The following is a 24,395-nucleotide window of genomic DNA, read 5'->3' as shown; positions in this document are numbered from 1 at the left end:
GCTGATGTGTAAAAAAAGTGATTCTGGTGTGGCCCTTTTTTATTGGTTTAGCTGCCAATGGGCTGAAAACCAAGTACTTACCCCAAAGTTCTGTGAGATCTGTTAATATACAACGTACAGGGGCTCTAATGTCAAAGACTTGATTTTGGCAAAACATGGCTGTATGGCTGATACAAACCTATAGTATGCCAGCAACGTTTGCATTCAAAGTTTGTGTAATACTGCGTATACATTGCTTTGCTTGTATTTTTAAGTCTTCACCTTTCAATGATGGGGGGGCATGCTAACCTATGTGTTCCTGGATATTGGGTCTCTTCTTGAATATATAATAAAAAATAAGCCTTGTTACATTAATGCCATTCCAGTCTGCCCCCTAGCCCAACATACCTGACCTGGCACTATATGCTGTCTTGCAACATTGGGTCCCCAACAGATACGGTCACTCGGTGGATTGGTTGCAATGACAGCTGCATATCCTTGGTAGCTTGTACACGGGTCTGATGGCTTCAGGAGATAGGCTGAACTATTTTAACAACCGATGGCAATTTTGTGTTAAGCCTGACCGACACTTAGCCATTGGCTGCAGAGAATAACCACGTCTGGTCTTAGGGGCCTTCACCTCCTAGATGGTTTCAAACTTGAGGCTTTGCATAAACAGGAGATCAGTCTTCCAAACATAATTGGTGCCAGTAACACATCTCTTGTCTTGATTTGGAGAATTTTAGAAGGCATTTTTTTGTAGGCTGTAGGTGAAAAGGTTTACATTTCATTAGTATCTTTCACTCTGTAACTCCCTGAAGAGTTGTCCTCGGACTCCTCCCTGGACGTGATGACTCTTTGAGGAATTTGTAACTTGTACGCTGCTTTTTCATTGACATTAGATGATATGTTTGATCATTGAGTTATTTCAGTGTAATTTACAAAAAACAAGAGGTTAAAATCTCATAAAGGATGTTTTGTTTTATTCAGGCTATCAGCACTTCCCTCCCAACTGTCATCATGGCGGTGGATGATTATGATGAGCTGCTCAAGTACTATGACTTGCATGAAACAATTGGAACAGGTAATTGACAAGATTATATATTATTATATTTTCCCTGGCAGTCTGTCCATTAGGCCTATTGAGAATGTTTATAATCGCGATATAAAGTCTGTACGTTTACATACAGCTGTGTTCTGGGGTTCAGTAACAAACCAGCGGCATAGTAATAACTACCATATAGGACATCAGGGTCTTCCTAGTGTATGTCTGTTCCCTTCAATTAAAATCTAGTAAAATGTCTCTGTAAATTGTATATCTTAATGTTCTGTTTCTACTGTATAGGTGGATTTGCCAAAGTGAAACTGGCAACTCATATTCTCACCAGGGAAAAAGTAGCCATTAAGATCATGGACAAAGATTCTCTTGGGGTAACCAAATCAATGCATTTTACTTATTACATGTGTTGACAGTTTTGTTTATATCGGAGTTGGCTCTGTTACATACACACTGTTAGATTATTCTTTGTCTTGAATATCTAAACGTTTCCAGTGACCAAACAGCAATCAAGACCACAGCTTCAATTCCACAACAAAGTAATATACATACAGTACTGATTGATGAACAGATGGTGGTCACGGGTACTGTAGGCTCAGTATTCTTTGTGAGATGAAGGTGTAAGACCTTGCCTTTGGTGCCGTAGATATTTATACCCTTTTACATACAGTTAGTGTACTGTAGTTTTTTTTACTTGTGTACAATTTTTTTTTTTTTTTGGGTACTAATGTACATGTTTTTACTATATTTAGGCAATATATGCATTTAGGCACTCCTAACGAAGCAGTGATAGGATACACCAATATACCAGAGGATCCTCCTAGATAGCTACATTACGTGTTCAAAAACATGTTCCTAGTTGCAGTCAAGCCTAAAGTGTGTGACAGATTAAAAATGATTACACACACACACACACACACTTTTTGTACTTCTATCTTTCTGGGAAATGACACCATCCTAGCGTTCTCAGTATGCTGGTACTGAGTAAGCATGGACAGGAGGCCCAACACAATGTGGAGACCATGGTGGCCTGGTGGTGTCTGGGGTTCTTGAGCCCTGGTTTATTTCAATATATAGGGAATTAAAACCATGAAATAAAGCATTGGATGCTTGTGGCTCTAACAAGAGTGCCTAATTGGCAGATTCATTGACAAGTCTCCCAAGTTGGATAACTTCAGTTTAGAAGTTTTCTACAAGTTGAATTTTTGAGTCCAAAAAAGCAACTTCTTATAGTCATTGGTCACATTTCAATGTTTTGAAAGAAAATGCACTCGTCCTATTTGTACTGTTATGATTAAGCTCTAAATGTCTGCCGGAAGTTGGATGGTAATAAGGTTTGTCTGTGTATAGAAATATTGGTTCTAAATAGGATAGCGAAGCATCCACACGTGTATATATATTTTACACACATACGTGTAGTGAAGAATCTGCATGATTTTTTTTCTTTTTCTCTTAAACAGGATGATTTACCTCGTGTCAAAACAGAAATAGATGCCATGAAGAACTTTAGTCACCAACATGTTTGCAGACTATATCATGTGATTGAAACGCCAAAGAAGATATTTATGATCCTTGAGGTTAATACTAAATATGGATTAGTACAAAACATGTTTAATACCATATTTTTTGTTTCTCTAGATTCTCTTCAGGCTGATACATAATCGTTTTTTTGTTTTTTTTAAAAGTGGTAAAATGGTATAGTTTGTAGCAAATCTGAAACTTACATTTGCCAGCATGACTAGTTGTGGTCACAACAGTTGGAAATTCTTCCAAATATCTTAAAAGCTGCAGGATTACGTTTCCGTCGTATAGCCACAGCATATGTAACCTAGTGACTCTTAAGTTCTAAGCAACCTCTTGCACCAGAAGTCCAATTATATCATGGATGGTTAAATGCATTCTAGATAAGAAAACAAATATATATATTTAATTTTTCATTACTGTAGTATTGCCCAGGCGGAGAGTTATTTGATTACATCATTGCAAAAGATCGTTTGTCTGAAGAAGAGGCACGAGTATTTTTTCGTCAGATTGTCTCAGCTGTTGCTTATATTCACAGCCAGGGATATGCACACAGAGACCTCAAACCAGTAAGTTTATTTAGATTTTTTTTCTGACTTAAATGGTTTTTATTGTCCTATTTCCATAACTTTTACCGGATATCTCCACTAAAAATATCTGTACAGTAAAAATCTATACCTCAACCGATATTGCACTAGGTAGTGTATTCTATCTCCTTCTTTGAAGAGACGTGCCTCCAACATTTGAAATTCATTTTTTTTTCTTTTTTTCTCTTGTATAATATGTAATCCCTAAACATCTTATTTAATTTAGTCATTACATTATACTTATCCATATGTAATATTTTTACATGTTTGCAATCAAATCAATTGATGCTATTAGCATTTGCTTTCCAATTTTTTGTTTTTTACCATGATTTGCTGCTTGTGTTCATTTTTAAACATTTAAATTATTTTTTTTTATTTAAAAATTGACTCTAGAACTCCTTTCTACACTACATGTTGCAAAAACTAACTTTCATGTTTATGTCTTAAATGCATTTTACTGTATGCAAATTAGGTTTTAAACCTATGACACACGCACACAATGGAGTAAATGAAAATGTACAGATCCTTTAAAGGGACACAACCAAACCACCTGTACATGTTCATTTACTCCATTGTGTGCGTGTGTCATAGGTTTAAAACCTAATTTGCATACAGTAAAATGCATTTAAGACATGAACAATGGACTTAAATATGCTTAAACACAAAAGTTGTATGTGACTCCATAACTTCTCCAGCTTAGACCTCCTGGGCATACAAGATTTATTTGCACAGAATGTCAGCCGCATGTGTTAATAGTATAAAAAAAAATGTTTGAGACCACCTAGCCTTCTTTTTGCTAGGTATCTAATCACTGATATACAGTATACTGCGTATATGGAGTATTAACACTGATCTTTATTTTCATACAGGAAAATCTTCTGATTGATGAAGACCAGAACCTAAAACTGATAGATTTTGGTCTTTGTGCAAAGCCAAAGGTATCACCAAATCTTTAAGTTTGCTTTCAGGAACAATTTATGGGGGTTGATTTGTAGTATAAAGATGTGTAATAAAAGCATGTACATATTGTCACAAATTTACAACTCCATCAACCTGATTAATAATATGTAACCTGCAGTTAGGTATCTATATTTAAACACGCATACTTGTAGATCTTAAGTTTCAATATGCTTTGCGACTTTCTTGCAATCTTTTTGCTCCCTCTTGTGTTTACAATTGGAATAACCACTCATGTTGATATGGAGTCTGTTGTAGCCGAGTACCCAAACACTTTTTATTCTCTCTATAAAGGGTGGCATGGATTATCACCTAATGACGTGCTGTGGAAGCCCAGCATATGCAGCACCTGAACTTATCCAGGGTAAAGCCTACATTGGATCAGAGGTAACCAGTCATTCTGGGATTTATTCACTAACTGTGAAGTTGGCGTTGTGGTTCTAAGTCGGTGATTTCATAGTAAGTCAGCCACCAGGAGCTTAGCTAGCTTGTTATAAATATTTAAGTCGGGGAGAGTTCTTGAAACTTTTTTTTTTTGGTAAGCACTTTAATTAGGTGTATATATAAATAAATATATATACGTACACTATATTTGATTATAAGGCGATGCCGCAAAATTTGAATATTTAGGAAAAAAAGAGCTTGAAAATAAGACTACCCTATAGGAAAAACTTTACTAGTAAACATTAATTCACATGTAAACTATTTTTTTCATATTTGAGAAAAATGCATATTTTTTAACTTTTATTTGCCAACCTTAGTTGGCCCATAGTTATGCACATCTGCCTCCAGGTTTGCCACTCTGCCTCCCTGATATGCGTTATACACCCCTATATGCCACTCTGCCCCCAGACTTACCAAGGCTACCTTGTCTTCCGTGCTTCATACTCCCTGGTGTCTAGTGGGGGCAGCTAGTGGACGTCTGTGCGATGCTGCATCTTTCCCACAAAACAGCCTGCCTGTGCCACCCCCCCCAACGAAAACATCCATGTTATCACACACATTAATTCACTCATTTATATACTAATTTGCAGATATTCATTCCCTCATTCAGATGCTCATTAATTCACTCAATCTTGCATGCACATTAATAAGCCTCCCCCGCTCCCTTACCTGAACTGCGGATGTCTCTGGGCCGCTCACAGGCTTCCGCAGGGGCCGCTGCTTTCTTCTGTGTTGCTCGCACTCTGTGTGAACAACCTCTGTTTAATCACCCAGGGGAAGTAGACGTGCAGCAGGGTCATGTGACGTGACTCCTCTGGTTTCCTGCTTCCCCTTGGCAGTACAAGAGAAGTTGATCGTGGGGGGTTGCCAAGGCCCCCTAGAGGGGCGGGCCCTTCTGCAGTTGCGACCCCCTTTTGCCCTGCATAAGACGCACCTGGCGGCCGCTTCGGTAACACATAGGCCCAGTCAGTCCAGCCCTAACTGGGCCAATTTCCAGGTAGGGGCTTGGAGCCGCAGTTTCTTCAGCCCCTACAATAATCCTCCCCTGATTATAAGCCGACCTCTAATATAAGATGAGGGGTATTTTTCTGAGTATTTGCTCGAGAAAAAACTTGTCTTCGAGCAAATAGTGTGCGTGTGTGATCTAAGGAGAGGGTGGGAGAGATCGATCTATACACACACCATTACATAAGTTATGGTGGGTAAAGGTGATGGAAACCCTTTCACTTAAATTTAAGGGGTAGTAGGAGTGTTATTAAATGCTCATCTCTAGACAAGCCAGAAGGCTTGTTTTTTTTCCCTCAGAAATCTCATTGTGCTGCCACAACCACAAGGGATTTTGGGTAGGCGCATGCAAATAAGGCTAACTATTACCTGTTGCCTCTATATCCACTTTATACATGGATCCCTTGAAGGTAATTACCCGCTATACAAGACGGCCTTTAGACAAAACTCGGGTAAGAGGTGCAGTAGCCAGATCATCACTCATGGACAGCTGTTTCGTCCTTAATGGGACTCATCAGCATGAGGTTGTGATACTGGCTTAATAGTTGAGGCTTGGGGTAGCCAAGAAATCCCATTACATAAGTCTGTAGATGAGTGTTTCATAATACTTCTACTACTCTCTCTGCCTTTAGGCAGCAATCCTACACTGCTCCAAAAATTACTAAGATTACAAAACACTAAGATTACACATCCTAGATCTGAATGAATGAACTAATCGTATGACATACTTTCGTCTTTACATAGTTGAATGTGCTGACAACAAAATCACACAAAAATTCTCAATGGAAATCAAATTTATCAACCCATGGAGGTCTGGATATGGAGTCACACTCAAAATCAAAATGGAAAACCACACTACAGGCTGATCCAACTTTGATGTAATGTCCTTAAAACAAGTCACAATGAGGCTCTGTAGTGTGTGTGTGTGTGTGTGTGTGTGTGGCCTCCACGTGCCCATATGACCTCCCTACAACGCCTGAGCATGCTCCTGATGAGGTTGGGGATGGTCTCCTGAGGGATGTCCTCCCAGACCTGGACTAAAGCATCCGCCAACTCCTGGAAGTCTGTGGTGCAACGTGGCATTGATGGATGGAGCGAGACATGATGTCCCAGATGTGCTCAATCGGATTCAGGTCTGGGGAACGGGCGGGCCAGTCCATAGCATCAATGCCTTCCTCTTGCAGGACCTGCGGACACACTCAAGCCACATGAGGTCTAGCATTGTCTTGCATTAGGAGGAACCCAGGGCCAACCGTGCCAGCGTATGGTCTCACAAGGGGTCTGAGGATCTCATCTCGGTACCTAATGGCAGTCAGGCTACCTCTGGCAAGCACATGGAGGGCTATGCGGGCCACCCCACACCATTACCCCACCGCCAAACCGGTCATGCTGGAGGATGTTGAATGCAGCAGAACGTTCTCAACGGTGTCTCCAGACTCTGTCACGTCTGTCACATGTGCTCAGTGTGAACCTGCTTTCATCTGTGAAGAGCACAGGGCGCCAGTGGTGAATATGCCAATCCTGGTGTTCTCTGGCAAATGCCAAACGTCCTGCATGGTGTTGGGCTGTAAGCACAACCCCCACCTGTGGACTTCAGGCCCTCTTACCACCCTCATGGAGTCTGTTTCTGACCGTTTGAGTGGACACATGCACATTTGTGGCCTGCTGGAGGTCATTTTGCAGGCCTCTGGCAGTTCTCCTCCTTGCACAAAGGCGGAGGTAGCGGTCCTGCTGCTGGGTTGTGGCCCTCCTACGGCCTCCTCCACGTCTCCTGATGTACTTGCCTGTTTCCTGGTAGCGCCTCCATGCTCTGGACACTACGCTGACAGACACAGCAAACCTTCTTGCCACAGCTCGCATTGATGTGCCATCCTGGATGAGCTGCACTACCTGAGCCACTTGTGTGGGTTGTAGACTCCGTCTCATGCTACCACTAGAGTGAAAGCACCGCCAGCATTCAAAAGTGACTAAAACATCAGCCAGGAAGCATAGGAACTGAGAAGTGGTCTGTGGTCACCACCTGCAGAACCACTCCTTTATTGGGGCTGTCTTGCTAATTGCCTATAATTTCCACCTGTTGTCTGTTCCATTTGCACAACAGCATGTGAAATTGATTGTCCATCAGTGTTGCTTCCTGAGTGGACAGTGTGATTTCACAGATGTGCGATTGACTTCGAGTTACATTGTGTTGTTTAAGTGTTCCCTTTATTATTTTGAGCATAAACTTTTATGAGGCTACTGCTTGGCCCCTGACCGATCAGCAGTGCTTGTGCCCCATGAATGGAGTGTCGTGCTCAGTGTGAACTCTTTTAATGAATTCTACGTAAAGTAGAATGGCATACAATTATTAACGTCTTCCTTTTTCTTCTAATTAATATTTTAGGCTGATATTTGGAGCATGGGAGTCCTAATGTATGCATTGATGTGTGGATATCTTCCGTTTGATGATGATAATGTTATGGCGTTGTATAAGAAGATAATGGTAAGTCTAAATTTAACAGTAATTTAGTTACTTGTGTCCATTAAAAAAAAAAAGAAAATGTACATTCTTTTCAGTCATGGGTGTGGTGATCCTTTTGTTATATCCCTTTGTAAATTGCTGAAAAGTATGAGACTAAAAGGACATTCAGCTTTTCTATGAAGCAGAAATTTGTGGAAGGGTGAAAAGAAATACTACTTATATGATAGCATGAAAGTCTTAGTCAGTTTCTCCTGCAAGAAGCGCAAGCTTAGCCCTGCGTACTTAAATTGCTGATATTTTAAGGATTTAATTATGCCAGGTAAATTGACCTTTTCGCAAAAAAACAAAACAAAACTCCAAGCTTGGCTTTTCTAACCTTGTTATCTTGAGAAGGTAACTTATTAATATCAATCATGCACTCTATGGAAACACAAATGTACATTTTCTAATCTGCAGATTAGAATAAATATCTTATCATAACCGTCTAAAAACATGTACAAGTCCACTTGCTCCATTCTGACAGGTGACATCAAATGCACCACCTTTTTATTTGAATATTGGCCAAGGAATAACCATTAGAAGCTTTTCGCACCCAACAAAAACTGCTCTTCAATCCAGAGTGCTGATTTTGTTTTGGAGGCGGTGTGTACCAAAAGACTCTTACTTCTTAAATGAGTGCCTTATATACATTTTATATCTAAATCTTTTTCTTTTCATAGAGGGGTAAATATGAGATTCCCAAATGGCTTTCTCCTGGTAGTGTGCTGCTTCTTAGTCAAATGCTTCAGGTAAGAGTTGCGTGGCCGGTATGATTATAACCTTGTAAACCATCCTGAAATGTTGCCGTTCACTGGTTTCCTCCTTTGATGTTGCTTCTAGGTGGACCCCAAGAGAAGAATAACAGTCCGCCATCTGTTGACCCATCCATGGCTCATGCAAGGGAATTCCTGTCCAGTGGAGTGGTTCAGTAAAACCCCGGTGAGTGTTTGGTGCCTGAACAATACCAGGCCTTACTGATTGGTGGCATAAGCAGGTTTAATAGTTTTTAATCCACAATGAGTGCTTGAATATTCTTCAGTCTGCATTTCCATACAGAGCACACCCAATTGACGTTTGGATGCATAAAACATTGTTTTATTTTTGTAATGTTTAGAGATGACGTTGAACATGAGACCTAGCCTTCTTTCGACATTCAGCAAAGGAGAGATTTAGTTTCTTACTATTGTGTAATTTATTGAGTGTACAAGTGCACAGGGAGAATCAGTAAACGTAACTTCTTGTTTATACGGTATCCACTACAATGACTAAGCCAGGGCTTGACAAATTTGTTGTGAATCTAGGCGCCAGGTAAAAAAGTTAGGAGTCAGGATTTTTTTAAACCAACAGTTGGTTAGGAGTGATCGGATCATCATCAGCCCACTTACTAAACACACAGCGTTTGACCTGGAAGCACCCTGGACTTTCAGGTCAGTGCTGTTTTTTTTTTATTATTATTATTAATTATTAGTTTTTTTAACTCTTTCGATGCTGATGTTCCATTGGAGCACAGCATTGACGGATATTTAGTCCCCACAAGCTTGTGGGGAAAAATGTTAACCCCTGCAATGCCACGAATGTGTCATACACAAGTGTGGCATTGAAGGGGTTAACGCTGCACTGTCGCTCTCATGGAGCGATCAGGCAGCAGGGGGGTGTTGTGTCAGGTCCCCACACTCATGTGGAGACCAAAGAACCTTCTCCCCTGTCCCTGAAGCTGCCTCTGGCAGCTGGGACTCAATTGCTGGTCTATAGACCAGCCATTGCAGGGAGGGGAGTCTTTGATGACTGCTGTGGGCTTCCATGCCTACAGGAATCATCAAAGGGCTTGTGGGGGCTCGTTTTTGCTGTTGCTGGTCTGCCTGGGCTTCCAGGCAGACCACCAGCAGCAGAGCCCCGTACAAAACGGGAATTAACCCCTAAATGCCGCGATCGCGGCATTGAAGGGGTTAACGCTGCACTGTCGCTCTAATGGAGCGATCAGGCAGCAGGGGGGTGTTGGGTCAGGTCCTCACACTTGTGTGGGGAACCAATCAACACACAACCCCCTTCCCTGAAGCTGCCTGTGGCAGCTGAAAACACGATTGCTGGTTTTGCAGCAACCGCGGTTTCAGCCTACAGGATCACTCCGTGGGAGGGATCTCAGGCTCGGGGGCGGGCTCTGAGTGGCTGTGCTGTCTGCCCAGACTCCTGGGCAGACAGCAGCAGCGCCCCCGTGTGGTTACTCAGCCTCTTACATCCACATTTTTTTATGGATGTAAGAGGCTGACAAAACCTAGGCGCCAGGACAAAATTCTCTGGCGACCTGGCGCCTGGGATTTGTCGAGCCCTGGACTAAGCTAAGTTTCTAGGCACATTATACAACTTGGCACAAAGTCAAATGTGACCCCCAATCAAGATAAAGGACAATTATAAGAAATCATTAATTCCTTTAAAACTAATAAAAATGGATTTCTTGATTTAAAATGCATTGCATGATCAAGGACATATTTGAAATATCCTGTACCAAAAGAGCAAAAACTCCAGTCCTCCCTACATTATCACTCCCTTTTTTTGTTAACCCCTTAACGACAATCCACGTACATGTACGGGCTGCCGTTAAAAAGCTTTGCAGCATCCACGGAAGCCTCACAAGTGAGGCTGACCGTGGATCCGGGGAGGAAAGCCCTCCCCGGAAGAAAAATGGCCCCAGCTAAAACAGCTTAGGAAGCAATCGGAATCGCTTCCTGAGCATAAACTGTGTTGCTGACATGCCTCGATATCGAGGCATGTCAGTAACACAACCCCCTACCCCGATTGCTCTTCGGAGCAATCACAAGGCTACCACAAGTGCCATCCTGTAAATGACGTTGCCGTCATTCACAGGATGGCATTAACAATAGACCCTCTGTGAACTCATTTTCTATCCAGACCCTCCTTGAGAACTCTCGAGCTCCTCCTGCAGGTTGAATGCAGGTACTGCATCCCACTATGCAAGGTCAATGCAGCCCAGCTCACTAATCAGAGTGATTTAGTTTAAAAAAAAAAAAAAAAATGGTAACGTGTAAAAATCCCCACTTAATAAGCAAGTACTAAAATTCTTTCTTTACAAAAATTCCAGCATGGAAAATATTGGCATTACAAATGCCCATAGGGTGTCTCGTATTAAAAAAAAAAATAAAAAAAAAATGCATGACTTGATGGGGTAAATTGAATTGGCCGGGTTCAAAGATGTCCCAAATATGGGACATGGGGGCAGTAGGATCAGATGTCTAAATGGCATAAAAATACACACCTCACAAAGGCGGCCTTTTACCTCCCAAATAATCCTACAAACCCATGCATCTGGGCTATCACTGCGCTCCGGAGATGTTACTGAACACATATTGAGGTGTTGTTTGACACGGACATATACCAGGAGCGTGAAAAAAATACAAAAAAAATGTACTACCATAAAGTTTCACAAAGGCTGGTGGTAAAATTAGTGCATGGAAAGGGTTAAAATACCAGCATTTCAAATACCTTGGGGTGTCTAGTTTTTAAAAATATGATTTGATGGGGTAAATTGGATTGGCCGGCTTCAAAGATACCCGAAATGGCACATGGGGGGGGGGGGGGAGAATTACCAGATTTGGGGAAAAAAGGTTTTGAAATAGCAAAACGCTACCTGTACTTATTGCCCCATAACGTGCAGAAAAAAGCAAAAAAAACATTGGGTATTTCTAAACTCAGGACAAATAGTAGAATCTATTTAGCAGGTTTTTTCATTAGTTTTTGCAGATGAGTAAGTTTTTTTTTTGTTTTTTTTTTTGTTTAAAAAGTTAGAAAAAGTAATACCCATATATTATATATATATGTGTGTGTGTGAGCATGAAATGAGAAGAAAATCACAGCAACACTGCAAAATGTTAAGAGCCATTGTCCCACAATATACCGTATTTGCTCGATTATAAGACGAGGTTTTTTTCAGAGCAAATGCTCTGAAAAATACCCTTCGTCTTATAATCAAGGTCGTCTTCTAATCAGACCTCCGCTGGGGCCAGACTGCTTACCTGTGCTTTGGTCGCGAGCAGCTTCTCTTCTACCAGCGGCAGGAGAACAGGAAGCTAGAAGTGTCGCATAACTCTGCCTCCCCCTCCTTCCTCTGGGGGCGGGGCCAGAGAAGTTGCTCGCACAGCCGGGCCCCTGCAGAAGTCTTCGAGTGAGAGATCTGCAGTTCAGGTAAGGGGGTGGGGGAGGGTTTTTGAGCAAGTATGTGTGATAAATGGAATGAATGAGTATTTAAATGTTTGTGAATGAGTGTGTGATAGCATGGATGTATAAGGGGGGGTGGTGGTGGTAGCATGGCATAGGGAGGCTGTACTCACACTCCTATCATCCCCAGGTTCCAGCATGTACTGGCTGCCTTGGCTTGATAGGAGTGTGATATATACCTCCAGAAATGCCTTTTAACCCCTATTTGCCACTCTGCCCCATGATATGCCTTTTAACCCCCTATATGCCACTCTAGTCAGGCTTTTTGTTTTTTCTTAATTAATATTTAGATTTTGGGGGGTCGTCTTATAATCGCGCAAATACGGTACTATGAGTAAGAACCCCTATTGTCATTAAGGGGTTAAGAAAAATAACTTTTCTCTCACTCTCTCTCTCAACAGCTTGGATACATTGATGAAGACTGCGTTACAGAGCTGTCTGTTCACTACAAACGCAGTAAAACCAGTATGTCACGTATGATTTCTGAGGTAAGACTAACTTTCTCATTTTTTTTTTTGTAATGAAGTAAAACAAACGTTCTCCTAAATTGTTAGTATTGCCCCTTTGTTATAAAATGTACACTGTTTTTAACTATCCTCATATTCGTAGGCTCTGTACTTTTGTATGTCCATTAGATGGTGCTCTACTATAGTGCTTTAGAGGACATGTACAAAAAAAAGATGCATTGTTCTGTTTATTATATTTGATGTGTTCCAGCAGCCTTTGTGTGAGTGGAGGAGAAGGTGCAAAACTTCAGGACTTTGTTTTGACAATGGTAGTTCTGCCATAGGCTCCTGCTATTCTCCGCTTTCATTCAGTGAATTTTAAAATTAAATGGTTCCAGAGTGTTAACTTTTCAAATGCCATGTGGTATATTGAATACCAGAAAACTAAGTGTGTATTCTATGTATTTGTTTTTATCTTTGTTAGTGGGATTATGACCAAACTACAGCCACCTACCTACTGCTTTTGTCAAAGAAGAGCCATGGCAAGCCTGTCCGCTTGATGCGCTTACCAGCTGCTAAAGAGATACCTGTAACTTCCTTTAAGGACCTTAGGGTGGGTGTGCATGCATTTAACAAACTATTGTGGCCACTTGACTTCCATAGTATCTGTAGAGGCTTATTCACTAAAAGGAGAGTTGTGGTTTCAGCTTCTTGACGTCGCTATATGTTTTAATTGGCCGACCTCAAACTTCTGCTGTAGGAAGATCTTAGCTGACCCTGTATAAGGTGTAGTTTAATGGATGTATTTTCATTGCCCATTAAATCCTGCATTATGCATCATTGACTAGCTCATCCTAGCTGGCGCCAACAATACTTTGCTTCCTCTTACTGCACCAGGGAAGGTGCATGACGGAGGACCACAGCAGATTGTGGTTGTTTTCATCTGAGATGCATCAGAAATTTCTCATTTCTATCTGAATATTTCTTCTTCGTTTCTTTGCAGCCAAAGCAAAGTTTAGATTTTGAGGACATCAGTCGAGATGAGCCTTATGTGTTTGGGTCCATGGAGTTTTCAGATGATGAACTTTTTTATGAGGATTCAGAGTTTATTAGCATTGAGCCACTCACTCCAAAACAGGTTTGTATAATAGCTTTGAAAGGTTTCCTTTGGGAGTGGGGCTAGGGAATAGTCACTTGTAGGAGGGCTGGGTAAATAATTGTCAATTGTGCCTAGTTATCTGATATTGGGAGCACTCTACATAGTATGAGACGTACGAATGTTGGTCCTCAACAGGAAATAGGCCATAGTGTTGAAGTATAGTTTGTTTCATACACTTTTCTTTTTTCTATGCCAAATCATGTGCCTCTGATAACTTTTTTTTTTTCTGTTAATTACTTTTAAATTGTTGACGGCGTATAGCAAAGTTAAAGGGGGGGGGGGTAAAAAGGTTTTGTTCAATATAATTTTCATCAGGGCTGTCCAACTGCAAACTCTCTAAGCTTGGTTAAGAATAATTGGTTCACAGGAAGGTGCATCCACACCTGGGGTCTAACTGCTGGGAAACCTTGACCTAAATTAATGCCTTTTCTGACTTTTTTTTGTGGGTGAAACTGGCACTCAACCCCAAATGTGATTGTAATACATAATGTCATAATGATCATAAAACTAAGTGCTGCACAGCAACATTTTTAAAGTAATATAGCTAAAATAATGGAATATAGCCCCCTTGGTGTTCTATATAGAACACCAATCTCCTAATCATCTGTTATTTGTAGAGCAGCCTTCAATATATATTTTGTGTTCTCAGTATTCCAAACTGCGTCATGAGACAAATAGTGTGGACTCCCCGCTTGCAACTCCCATTAAGCAAAGTTGTTTAACAAAGAAGGAAGACAAGGAAAACTTTGACACCAAAGTGACGAAGTGTGATAGTCCCTTTTTGCATCCTCCTCCATGGACACCGGTCACAAAGAGAAATCAGAATGTGAAGAAGGGCATACTCACTACCCCAAACCATAATCCTGTAGTACCACCAAAAGGTAGGCATGTTCAGTGTTTTTTGTTTAATTTTTTGCTTCCCTTTTAACAGATACTCATTGTACTGGGTCAACTCTATGAATTGAACATGTAATGTAAAGCTCTTTCATGTGCCTTGGAGATTCCTTCTTTAGCTATTTCGAAGGGAACCTTTAAAACCTATGTTTTTCAGGACCACTGTGTATTCAAAGATATCACAAGCCACTATGGGCTATTACTTGTTTCTGCGTTGCATATTTTTTATATACCGTATTTGCTCGATTATAAGACGAGGTTTTTTTCAGAGCAAATGTTTTTTCCTAAATTAATATTCAGATTTTGGGGGGTTGTCTTATAAGCAGGGTCGTCTTATAATCGAGCAAATACGGTATATTTTATATACTTGGTGGTACAATAGTGTGGTGTACTGCATTGATCCATAGGTGAATATGTAAAGTGACTTCAAAATGTCCCTATGCTAATTGTACATTATACAAGGCCGGCTCATAACAATCCATGGAAAAGTAGTGTTGGTAGATATTTATTTATTTATTTATTTTTCTTCCTCACTAGTGGAGAAAAGCCCATTCCGTCATGCACGAGACACCCCCACAAAGAAACAAACTATTCCAACAGAAGACATCACTGCTGTGATTAGTCCCGAGAGACGGTACTGTAAAGCCTTTATTTTAGACTCCCCCACTTTAAGTGCTTCCCTACTTTAGGAACTGATGTTTATGTGGGCATTATATAAACTAAATTTTTAAAGATAGCATGATGTACTATAGCTTTTTTTTGTCTGTTGTGACTTGCTGTTTAAAATTTTCTGTGACTCATTTGGTTGAGTGTGAACCATTCTGGTTTGATTGTGTTTTGATTTCCATAAATTGGCTAGGTCGTGATAGATGTCCACTAGGTGGTGGCAGATGGCAAGAAAAGCCCTGCATTTACCGAGCATTCACTGAAAAACTCTCGAACAGCTCTCGTAACTTTTCCTTTGAACTTTTTTTTGATAGCTGCCGTTCTGTGGACATGGACCTGAACCAAGCCCATTTGGACAGTGCACAAAAGAAAAAAGGAGCAAAGGTGTTTGGAAGCCTAGAGAGGGGCCTTGATAAAATGATCACCATGCTAACGCCAAGCAAAAGAAAGGGTTGCACAAGAGAAGGACCCAGAAAACTAAGGGTAAAATCTATTTTCCTTTTCCAACATTATTTTAAAGCTGTCTTACTTACTCACTTTACACTACTACCCGGTGGTGTTTCTAATGTCATAATACTGAAACTTTGGGCTGCATATACTATAATGATGTCAGATCTCTTGATGAATTAAAAATAACGGTTTGATGGTTTAAAATGCCACCCTTATAATTCAATTTTCGTAAAACATTCCAGGCTCATTACAACGTGACCACGACAAATCTTCTAAACCCTGATCAGCTGCTGAATGAGCTAACTAAGATACTTCCGGAGAAAAATGTCGATTATGTACAGAAGGGGTAGGTGTTCTAAAAGTATTTTGCCCACTACCGTTGTTGTGAAAACAAAAAAAACCAAACGTATGTAATGTCACTGCCCTTCTCACCAAGCATTTTTATTCCTTTTTGATTTGCAGGTATATTTTGAAATGCAAAACCCAATCTGATTTTGGCAAAGTCACCATGCAATTCGAACTGGAGATCTGTCAATTAAGCAAACCAGAGGTAGTAGGAATCCGAAGGCAACGTCTAAAAGGAGACGCCTGGGTGTACAAAAGGCTAGTGGAAGATATCCTTTCCAGCTGTAAAGTGTAACATTTCTTGATTCATTATGAATAGATTTACTACAGCCTTGTCTGTATGTCTGGTTAACCACCCCTGAAAAACCAATTCAAGACTTCACTGCCAATGTTGTTGATACATGTAAATATGCTATATATTTTAGCTGAATGTCGTTTGTGTGTTTTTTGTTTTTTTTTCTCTGTTATTGTCTAATTTTTCATGTTTGTCTGTAATAGTCGTTATGATTTCTAATCGCATAACTCCCTAAAATAAAATTTTCAATGTATTTGTTGTATATTGTTTTATAGGTTCAGGAACATGAGCTCTTCTGTCTACTGGAGGGAATGTTAACTGGTAGATTTCGATGCCACATTTGCATAATTCCTTTCCTGTCCATGGTTCTTAAGTAGGATTTATTGAGGTCGTTAATTAAGCCACAGCTGTGGTTTCTAGAGTTAAACTGCATGCTCCAATATGTTGGGTACAAACAGGATTGAATGTAATAAATGGATCTTTTGAAAGCGAACAAAATGAAATGCTTCCAACTATGAAGTTGCATGATTCATAATGAAATGTAAATTCATTACTTATGTTTTGGACCAATGTGTAATGATTACAACTTTGTGTGTGTGTTGCTAATCCTATTGAAAGGTCATCAGAACCTTACATTTTAGCATTCCGAAGTACAAGCAATAATTTAGTTTTGGAAGAATTGACATATAATATCTGTGTGTAATGGGAGTCTGTGATTAGTATTCGTGACAGATGCCACATCTGTAATCTCCAGAAATGCAATGCACTGCGGAAATGATTAACTAGAAACTATCCTATAGTTTGAATGCAGCCAGTTAGACATTTTTATAAGCCATCCTGATTTTTCTCAACAGCCAGCAATGTATCTTCCATAAGACCTGTGTAGGAAAAATATGAATACATACGTACGCCACAACTTTTACTCTGCCGCGCTCTGTTATTGTGGGTGGGGGGGGGGTCCAGGCTAAGTTAACACGTCGAATCAAATATGACATGGAAAAAGCTGACTGAGCTTAATGGTAGTTCTTGTGGTCAACTAAGTTCTAGTTCTTATTGGAGCGCTATTTAAATTAACTTTCTATGTCGAGAAGAGTTGATTTATATGCATGACTGAGGGGGGAAAAAAGATCTCCAGCAGTCAGCTATCATTGTTAGAAATGTCAGTGGCTATAATCCACTATCCTGCTGCTTTTTATTAAAAAATCACATTGATTTATCATACTAGATAAGCAGCTACACCCCCCCTCCATCTCCATCTAAGCCTTACACAGAAAGATATGGCTAGGCTGGGTTTTACTTTTTCCTTAGCTCTGCCTTTTACGACTAAAGACTGTTTTAAATACTTTTAGGACAGCTTTGGAAATCCTTCCTTGAGCCGAGTAATAATGTTTTAACACTGTATCCATAGTAAAGTAGTATTACGTTTCTATTTGCATCCGATCCTTTTTACTAAATTAAACTGAATACTAACATACAGCAAGTCCAAGTGATGTTAAACTGAATACTAACATACAGCAAGTCCAAGTCTTTATTGTCAACACGGTAATTATACATAAGTGATGGACTTAAATCAAGCAATCAATCTGAAATATCTCACAGTACAATAAAAGCTCAACTGTTTTGTAATAACTTTGAGGCCCGCAGGTTGATTTATGATCATTTTCTCCCATGTCACCACATTTTATGGTCTGTCAGGGAACTTTGGAAGCCATGGTTAAAATATGTTAGAACAGTCACGTATTGGGCAAGTTATAGCACCTTACCTTTTCTAATGGAGATGTCAGTAGGTTGTTTCATGTGAGTTTAATGGCTTTCGTGAAACTTTTTTTTGCACATTGGCCTTTTGGCTCTTTTAAAGACAGAATGCATTTTAACCCCCTTAATGACTAAAACGATTTTAGCACTTTTGCTTTCTTGTTTTTAAGTATATATATATATATATATATATATATATATATATATATATATATATATATAAATATATACTTTTCAGAACAAGTGGGAAGGTGTGTTTTTTTTGTTTTTGTTTTGTTTTTTTAAACTTATAATTTTAAAAGTGTGCACATCTCACACTTCTATATGAGCTTGTTGGACTTTCTTTTCCAAAAACCATTGGCATTAATATGGACTGCCTTGTGGCCTCCACTCCTTCCCCAAGATTTTGAAGTGTGGCTGTGGGAAATTGTGCCCTTTCAGCCAAAAGGGCATTTGTAATGTTAGGCACTGATCTTTTGGACAAATTCAACATCAAGCCATATCTGTATGGACCTTGCATTGAGCACAGGGGCATAGTCATGCTGGAGCAGGAAAGGGCCTTCCCCAGACTGGTGCTACTTTGTATGTTGTAGCATTAACATTACCCTTCCCTGGTACAAAGGGGCCTGGACCATTATCCCTCCGCTACCAAACTTTACAGTAGGCACTATGCATTATTGTAGGTAGCGTTCTTCTCGCAAAGCCAGATTCGTCCATCAGATTTTACCTTATAGTGAAGCATGATTAATCACTCCAGGGAACGTTTCCATTGCTCCAGCCTCCGGTGGTTTACACCACTCCAGCCAACAATTGCCATTTTACATTAAATATTGATCCAATGTTTAAACAGGAAGTTCTCCAAGTCCACCTATCGTTTGAAGCTAGCAATGGTGTCAGTATAGGTACTAAGGAATTTTAATCTAAATCTCACCAGCTACACACTACATGAATTTTTTTCTGGATGTCTCAACAGTTCTTAGAAACCTAAGAAAGCTTAGAAACTTCATATCAGTAAGCCATAAAAACAATCCTTTAGACAAATATACTCTCACCAAGATTTGCCCAGTACAATAAAAGGTCTTGAGAGAATAGAGAATAGAAAGCCATTAGAGTTCCAGCTGAGGATTTTTAAGACAAGGTGAAAAGGGAAAAATTTGGGTTTTTATGTTAACCCATTCCCTATTACAAATGGTTTTACAAAGATTTCTCTTTTTACCCCTTGTATATGTCTCAGTATGGGCGATTAAGATTAAAAAGATTGTTGATGTGCACAGCGTTACATTACAGGCAGGAAAGTCTTACACACTGGGCATATTTGTAGATGATCTACTTAAGCTAACCAATAACCTTGTTTCCCTCCCTAATTTAAGTACTTAAGGCATGTAGTTAGGTTATTATAAAGATAAGCAATTGAGAAAAGACTTCTTAAATTACTTGGGGATCTGGAGCTCATTTCTTGGCTTATGCTAAGTAAAGTTTGAAAGGAATTTTAAAAAGATTTGGAATTGTCGAACAGATGAACTGTCATGGCTAGGATGCAGTGCTTTGATCATGATGAGCATGTTGCCTAAATTTAGTTTTTCGTACTGTTCATTTGTTCTCTCCTGATATCACTCAACAAAGTTCTCAAGTTTATTTGGCACCACAAAAGGGCCAGGCCAATAATGAAAAACAGTGTGGGAGTTCAGAACACTACACATTTACAACAGATCTGTGGGTACATTTTTGTGCATCATCATATGTTTTAGAAATTCCTCTCCCAAAGCCCTTTAGACCGCATTTCTTGGAATGTTCCATCCTGAGGTACTGAAGGGGTGTTGGAAATTAATTATGCATATATTGATAGCAACTTGCTTGTTTATCTACAAATTCAGTTAAGTCTGTAACTGACCTTTTTAAATATCAATTAGATTTATAAAGAAATGTAATTTCCGCTAATTGTTCAAATCAATTTAAGAACATGTAGCCAAAATTTATTTACTATGCTTGTACAATATACTGTACGAATTTTTCGGCGATCTGTTTAAAGCCACGAAAATGAGGCAAAAGCTCAGAATTGCTGTCCCAATTCACGGGCCCTTTATCTCATTCTTGTTCACTCTTTCATACTCTCTAAATGTTTGCTGACCATTTCCACATCTTCTTGTTCTTCATATTCTGTCTTCTCTTTTATCTTCTATCTTCGTCTGCATCTCCCCAGACATAATCTGACACGGTGCTTCCAGTGACGGCCTTCTCCCCCGATCCTCCAATAGGGTGGAAGAATGTCAAAGAATGTCCGCAGGAGTTCACTTTGGGGCACTGCCATATTTGCGGAAGTTCATGCTCAGAAATTTTGGCTGAAATTCGCGGGTTCACTCTCTCATGCCCTCTAAATATTTCTCTGCCGACCGCTTCTGCCAACCACTTCTTGATCTTCATGTTCTATATTCTTTCATCTTCTCGCTTATCTACTCTCCTCTATCTTTGTTGGAATAAAAGAGAGAAAATGCGGAAGTGGTCGGCAGAGAAAGTAAGGAAACATTTAGAAAACATGAGAGAGAAAGTGAACAAGAGTATGAGAAAGTGAGCGGGAATGAGAGTGAATGTGGGCACTGGGCAACAAATTTAGTTCCCTAATTAAAAATGCCCCCCAATTTTCATCCAGTCCGCGTGCGTTGTTATTTTTGTGTGTTGGTATGTATGTATATTAGTATGTTACCATATGTAAATATGTTACAGTGTGTGTGTAGGAGGAGCTTGGGGGCCCCGCTGTAAGTCACCGCCTGGATTTATGCCTTTAGCAATCTTTTTTCCAATTTCTCTTTGCTTTTTGTCTCTCGCAGTCCTTCTTCTCTATTTGTTCCTTCTGTTCTATTGTTTCCTTTATCCTATCTCTTTTTTCACCTCAGTTGCTGACATCTTTTCCTCACTTTTTTCTTTTATCTTGCTTTTCTGCCTTTTACTTTTTTCATCTTTCTAACGTCAGTTCTGCCCTCCTCACCTACATATACACACACACACAGTATATACAATATATACATATACACGCAAATAGATGTGAAAAAGAAAGTACAGCCTCTTTAAATTATATGGTTTTACATATCGGGACATAATAACAATCATTCGTTCTTTGGCAGATCTAAAAATTAGGTAAAGACAACCTTAGATGAACAACAACACATGACATATTACACAGAGTACTAACAGGTGCCATGATAACAAGATAAACAGTGTTATTCCCTTCACCTGTCCATGGTCATAATGTTATTGCTGATCGGTGTATATTTGTGTATGCTTGTGCATATGTATGTATATATCCCCTCTCCTACCTCTATCTTGACCCTTACAAATGTGTGTTAATTTGGACATCTGAAATGCCGAAGAGTATGTACAGGGCTCTCTCCACCTAATGTGTCGGTTTGTCTTAGTCTGTCAATTTTAGTCTTGTCATACCCCTTGAATATATGTACTGTATTAAGTGCTGCGTAAATCGTTGGTGCTATATAAATAAAAGATAATATAAAATAACCCCTTAACGACCTTTGCCGGTTCAGGACCGTCACGGAAAAACGGTTGATGTCGAGGCATTCAGCAAGGCCGAGATCGGCATCGGGGGCCATGTCTGGCCCCTCCCCGGGGCGTCAACAGCCCTTTTTAAAAGCGTTTAGGAGGCGATCAACGATGTCGCTGGAATGCCTCGATCAGGAGGCATCCAGCGACACCAAACATTTACCTCTGAATGGGCTGTGACCGCTCCAGAGAACGGTCACAGCCGCAGCTGCCGGTGATCTTCGCCATCAGCAAGATGGCGGCGGCCCGGGAAAAAAAACAATAAAGATGAAAGAGTTCGCTAGGTGGTCTCCAGACCCTCTAGAGAACTCTGGCTCCACTTGCAGGTTGAATACAGGTACTGCATTCAACCATGCAAGTCAATGGAGCCCAGCTTTCTAATCACAATGTGAATAGTAAAATATTCAAAAAAATAAAAAAAATGTGCTAACATTTAAAAATAATTATGCAGTGATATCACTAGATGAACTATCCAGTACCAGCAAAATGTGTAAAAAAAAAATATAAAAAAAGTATTAAAAAAATAGTTTATTATTTTGAGCAAGTGCTAAAATTTCTCAAAAATCTCAACAAAGAGTTAAAATAAAAGCACTTCAAATACCCAAGGAGTGTCTAATATAAAAAAAAAATGGCTGATGGGGTAAATTGGAGTGGCCGAGCTCAAAGATAGGGCATAGGTACAGACTGACCAAAATGGAGAAAAAAGCGCACTTCCCAAATGTGGCATTTTAAATCTCAAACACGACAAACCCATGCATGTGGGGTATCGCTGTACTCAGGAGATGTTCCTGAACACACGTTGGGGTGTTGTTTGACAGTGACATATACCAGAACCTGTATATCTATAACTAAAGTACAATTTGTGTGAAAAAAAAAATTACTATTACAAAGTTTGACAAAGTGTGGTTGTATAACTGTTGCATGGAAAGGGTTAAAATAACAGCATTTGAAATACCCTGGGGTGTCTAGTTTTCAAAAATATATGGTTTGACGGGGTTAAATTGAGTTAACCGGCTTCAAAGATATTCCAAAGAGGAGATGGAGGCAGACTGACCAGATTTGTTAAAAAAGGTTTGGAAATCATAAAACGCTGCTTGTACTTATTGCCCTATGACTTACAAAAAACAGCAAAAAAACAAAAACATTGGGTATTTCTAAACTCAGGACAAGTAGTAGAATCTATTTAGCTAGTTTTTTTTACTTGCTTTTTTAGGTGAGTAAAAGATTTTTCAAATAAAAGTCATAAAATGTGTTCTTTTCAATTTTTCACTATGTTTTTTTAATTTTTTTTATAGTAAATAAGATGATACGATCAAAATGGTATCTGAAGAAAGCCCATCTTGTCCTGAAAAAAACAATATATAACTTATGTGGGTACACTAAATGGGTGAGGAGAAAATTACAGCTGAACACAAGCACCACAAAAGTATTAAAACAGCCTCGGTCCCACAGGGTACAAAACGAAAAAACGAGCCTGGTCCTTAAGGGGTTAATAGTGCCGGCCATACCATTGGTATGAGTCTATGAGTCACTTAGTGGGGGGTGCTGCCTGGAGGGGGGAATACAAACTCAAGGGTCTGTGTGAACAGATGGGTAAGACAGTTTTGCATGTCATAGAGGACTGGGGCGGATGTGGCCTTAAGACTAGTCAGAAGAGCCCTAATGAGCTGCTGTGGTAGTGGGCATGGGAGTCAGAAGATATCGAAAAATGTGACCTGTCATGATGGGGCTTCTGGTTTGGTGGATTTGTATTTCCTTTTGTTTTGGGAGAGGAGCAGCATTTCATACTTGGCAGCACAATGTCTTTGGCAAAAAAAAGACAAAAGATAAAAATTCCCTGTTGATATGCTTATTATGGATAGTTGTGTAATTTACAAATAAAATGTACCGTCTTTCCATGTCATTTAAAAAATGCCAGCAAGTTAATCAAATATGTGTTTCCATTTAAAACACTAAGCTCCCAAAAGCCAAGGAAATTATAAACTGTGACTTGCTTCCTTTTTATTAGTACTAGGTATGTGTTTTTATTAGAGGATATAGTGTAATCCTGATGTAGTAATTTCTGGTTTTATAGAATTATTTCTTTTGTCAGATAATTATCTTGGCTTTAATATTTTGTTATTTATGACATGCTAAATTAATTTAAACTCCTAATATGACACCACATTTTTTTTACTAGACTGGAAAATAGTTACTATTTTAATTTAAATAATTTTGTAATAGCTGGACAAATCATTTTGAGGTCCCTAAATCTCTACATTTTAGTGTTCCAGTGTGTGCATGCTTCAATTTGCGATCTTAAAGCTTATTTAAAAGTCCTGACATGCTTACATATTTTCTCCACCGACAACTTTTATCACTAAAATCTTGCCGTGCTGTACAGATGTGATTAAATGTGTGGGATAATAAAAAAAAAAAAATAATAAAAAAAAAAAGCTAATTCTAAAGGATTAAATTAGATGTGAGTATCAATCGCTAAATGTGTTATGGATAAATATAATGTTCCTAGCCCTGCCACCACACATGATTAGGCCCACCCCTTACAAAGCCACT

The 24,395-nt window shown here is 39.5% G+C and overlaps 1 protein-coding gene across 1 annotated transcript; it reads left to right on the top strand.

The window, feature by feature from the left end:
• The first annotated feature begins 999 nt into the window (after positions 1–999).
• On the top strand, positions 1,000–16,535 carry LOC149285072 (maternal embryonic leucine zipper kinase-like). Its single transcript, XM_089495839.1, has 17 exons — positions 1,000–1,063; positions 1,325–1,410; positions 2,497–2,613; positions 2,983–3,126; positions 4,014–4,082; positions 4,396–4,488; positions 7,934–8,032; positions 8,731–8,799; positions 8,891–8,989; positions 12,682–12,768; positions 13,211–13,339; positions 13,730–13,864; positions 14,535–14,753; positions 15,322–15,413; positions 15,760–15,928; positions 16,138–16,241; positions 16,358–16,535. The coding sequence occupies exons 1-17, from the start codon at positions 1,000–1,002 to the stop codon at positions 16,533–16,535; spliced, it is 1,953 nt and encodes a 650-aa protein (XP_089351965.1).
• Positions 16,536–24,395: the final 7,860 nt, after the last annotated feature.

This window comes from Sceloporus occidentalis, unplaced genomic scaffold (assembly GCF_023333645.1).
Source record: "Sceloporus occidentalis isolate IW3139 unplaced genomic scaffold, rSceOcc1.0.p SCAF_85, whole genome shotgun sequence".
NCBI lineage: Eukaryota > Metazoa > Chordata > Lepidosauria > Squamata > Phrynosomatidae > Sceloporus > Sceloporus occidentalis.
The sequence above is the reverse complement of the archived record's forward strand: the minus strand, read 5'-3'. Positions and strand labels throughout refer to the sequence as shown.

What these genes read in the sequence shown, in the direction of transcription:
- LOC149285072 (XM_089495839.1), top strand. Translation starts at nt 1,000, where the DNA reads ATGGCGGTGGATGATTATGATGAGCTGCTCAAGTACTATGACTTGCAT. An exon ending in AAGCCTACATTGGATCAGAG is followed by an intron (nt 4,489 to 7,933) that starts GTAACCAGTCAT and finishes TTAATATTTTAG; the next exon opens with GCTGATATTTGGAGCATGGG. An exon ending in TGTCACGTATGATTTCTGAG is followed by an intron (nt 12,769 to 13,210) that starts GTAAGACTAACT and finishes TATCTTTGTTAG; the next exon opens with TGGGATTATGACCAAACTAC.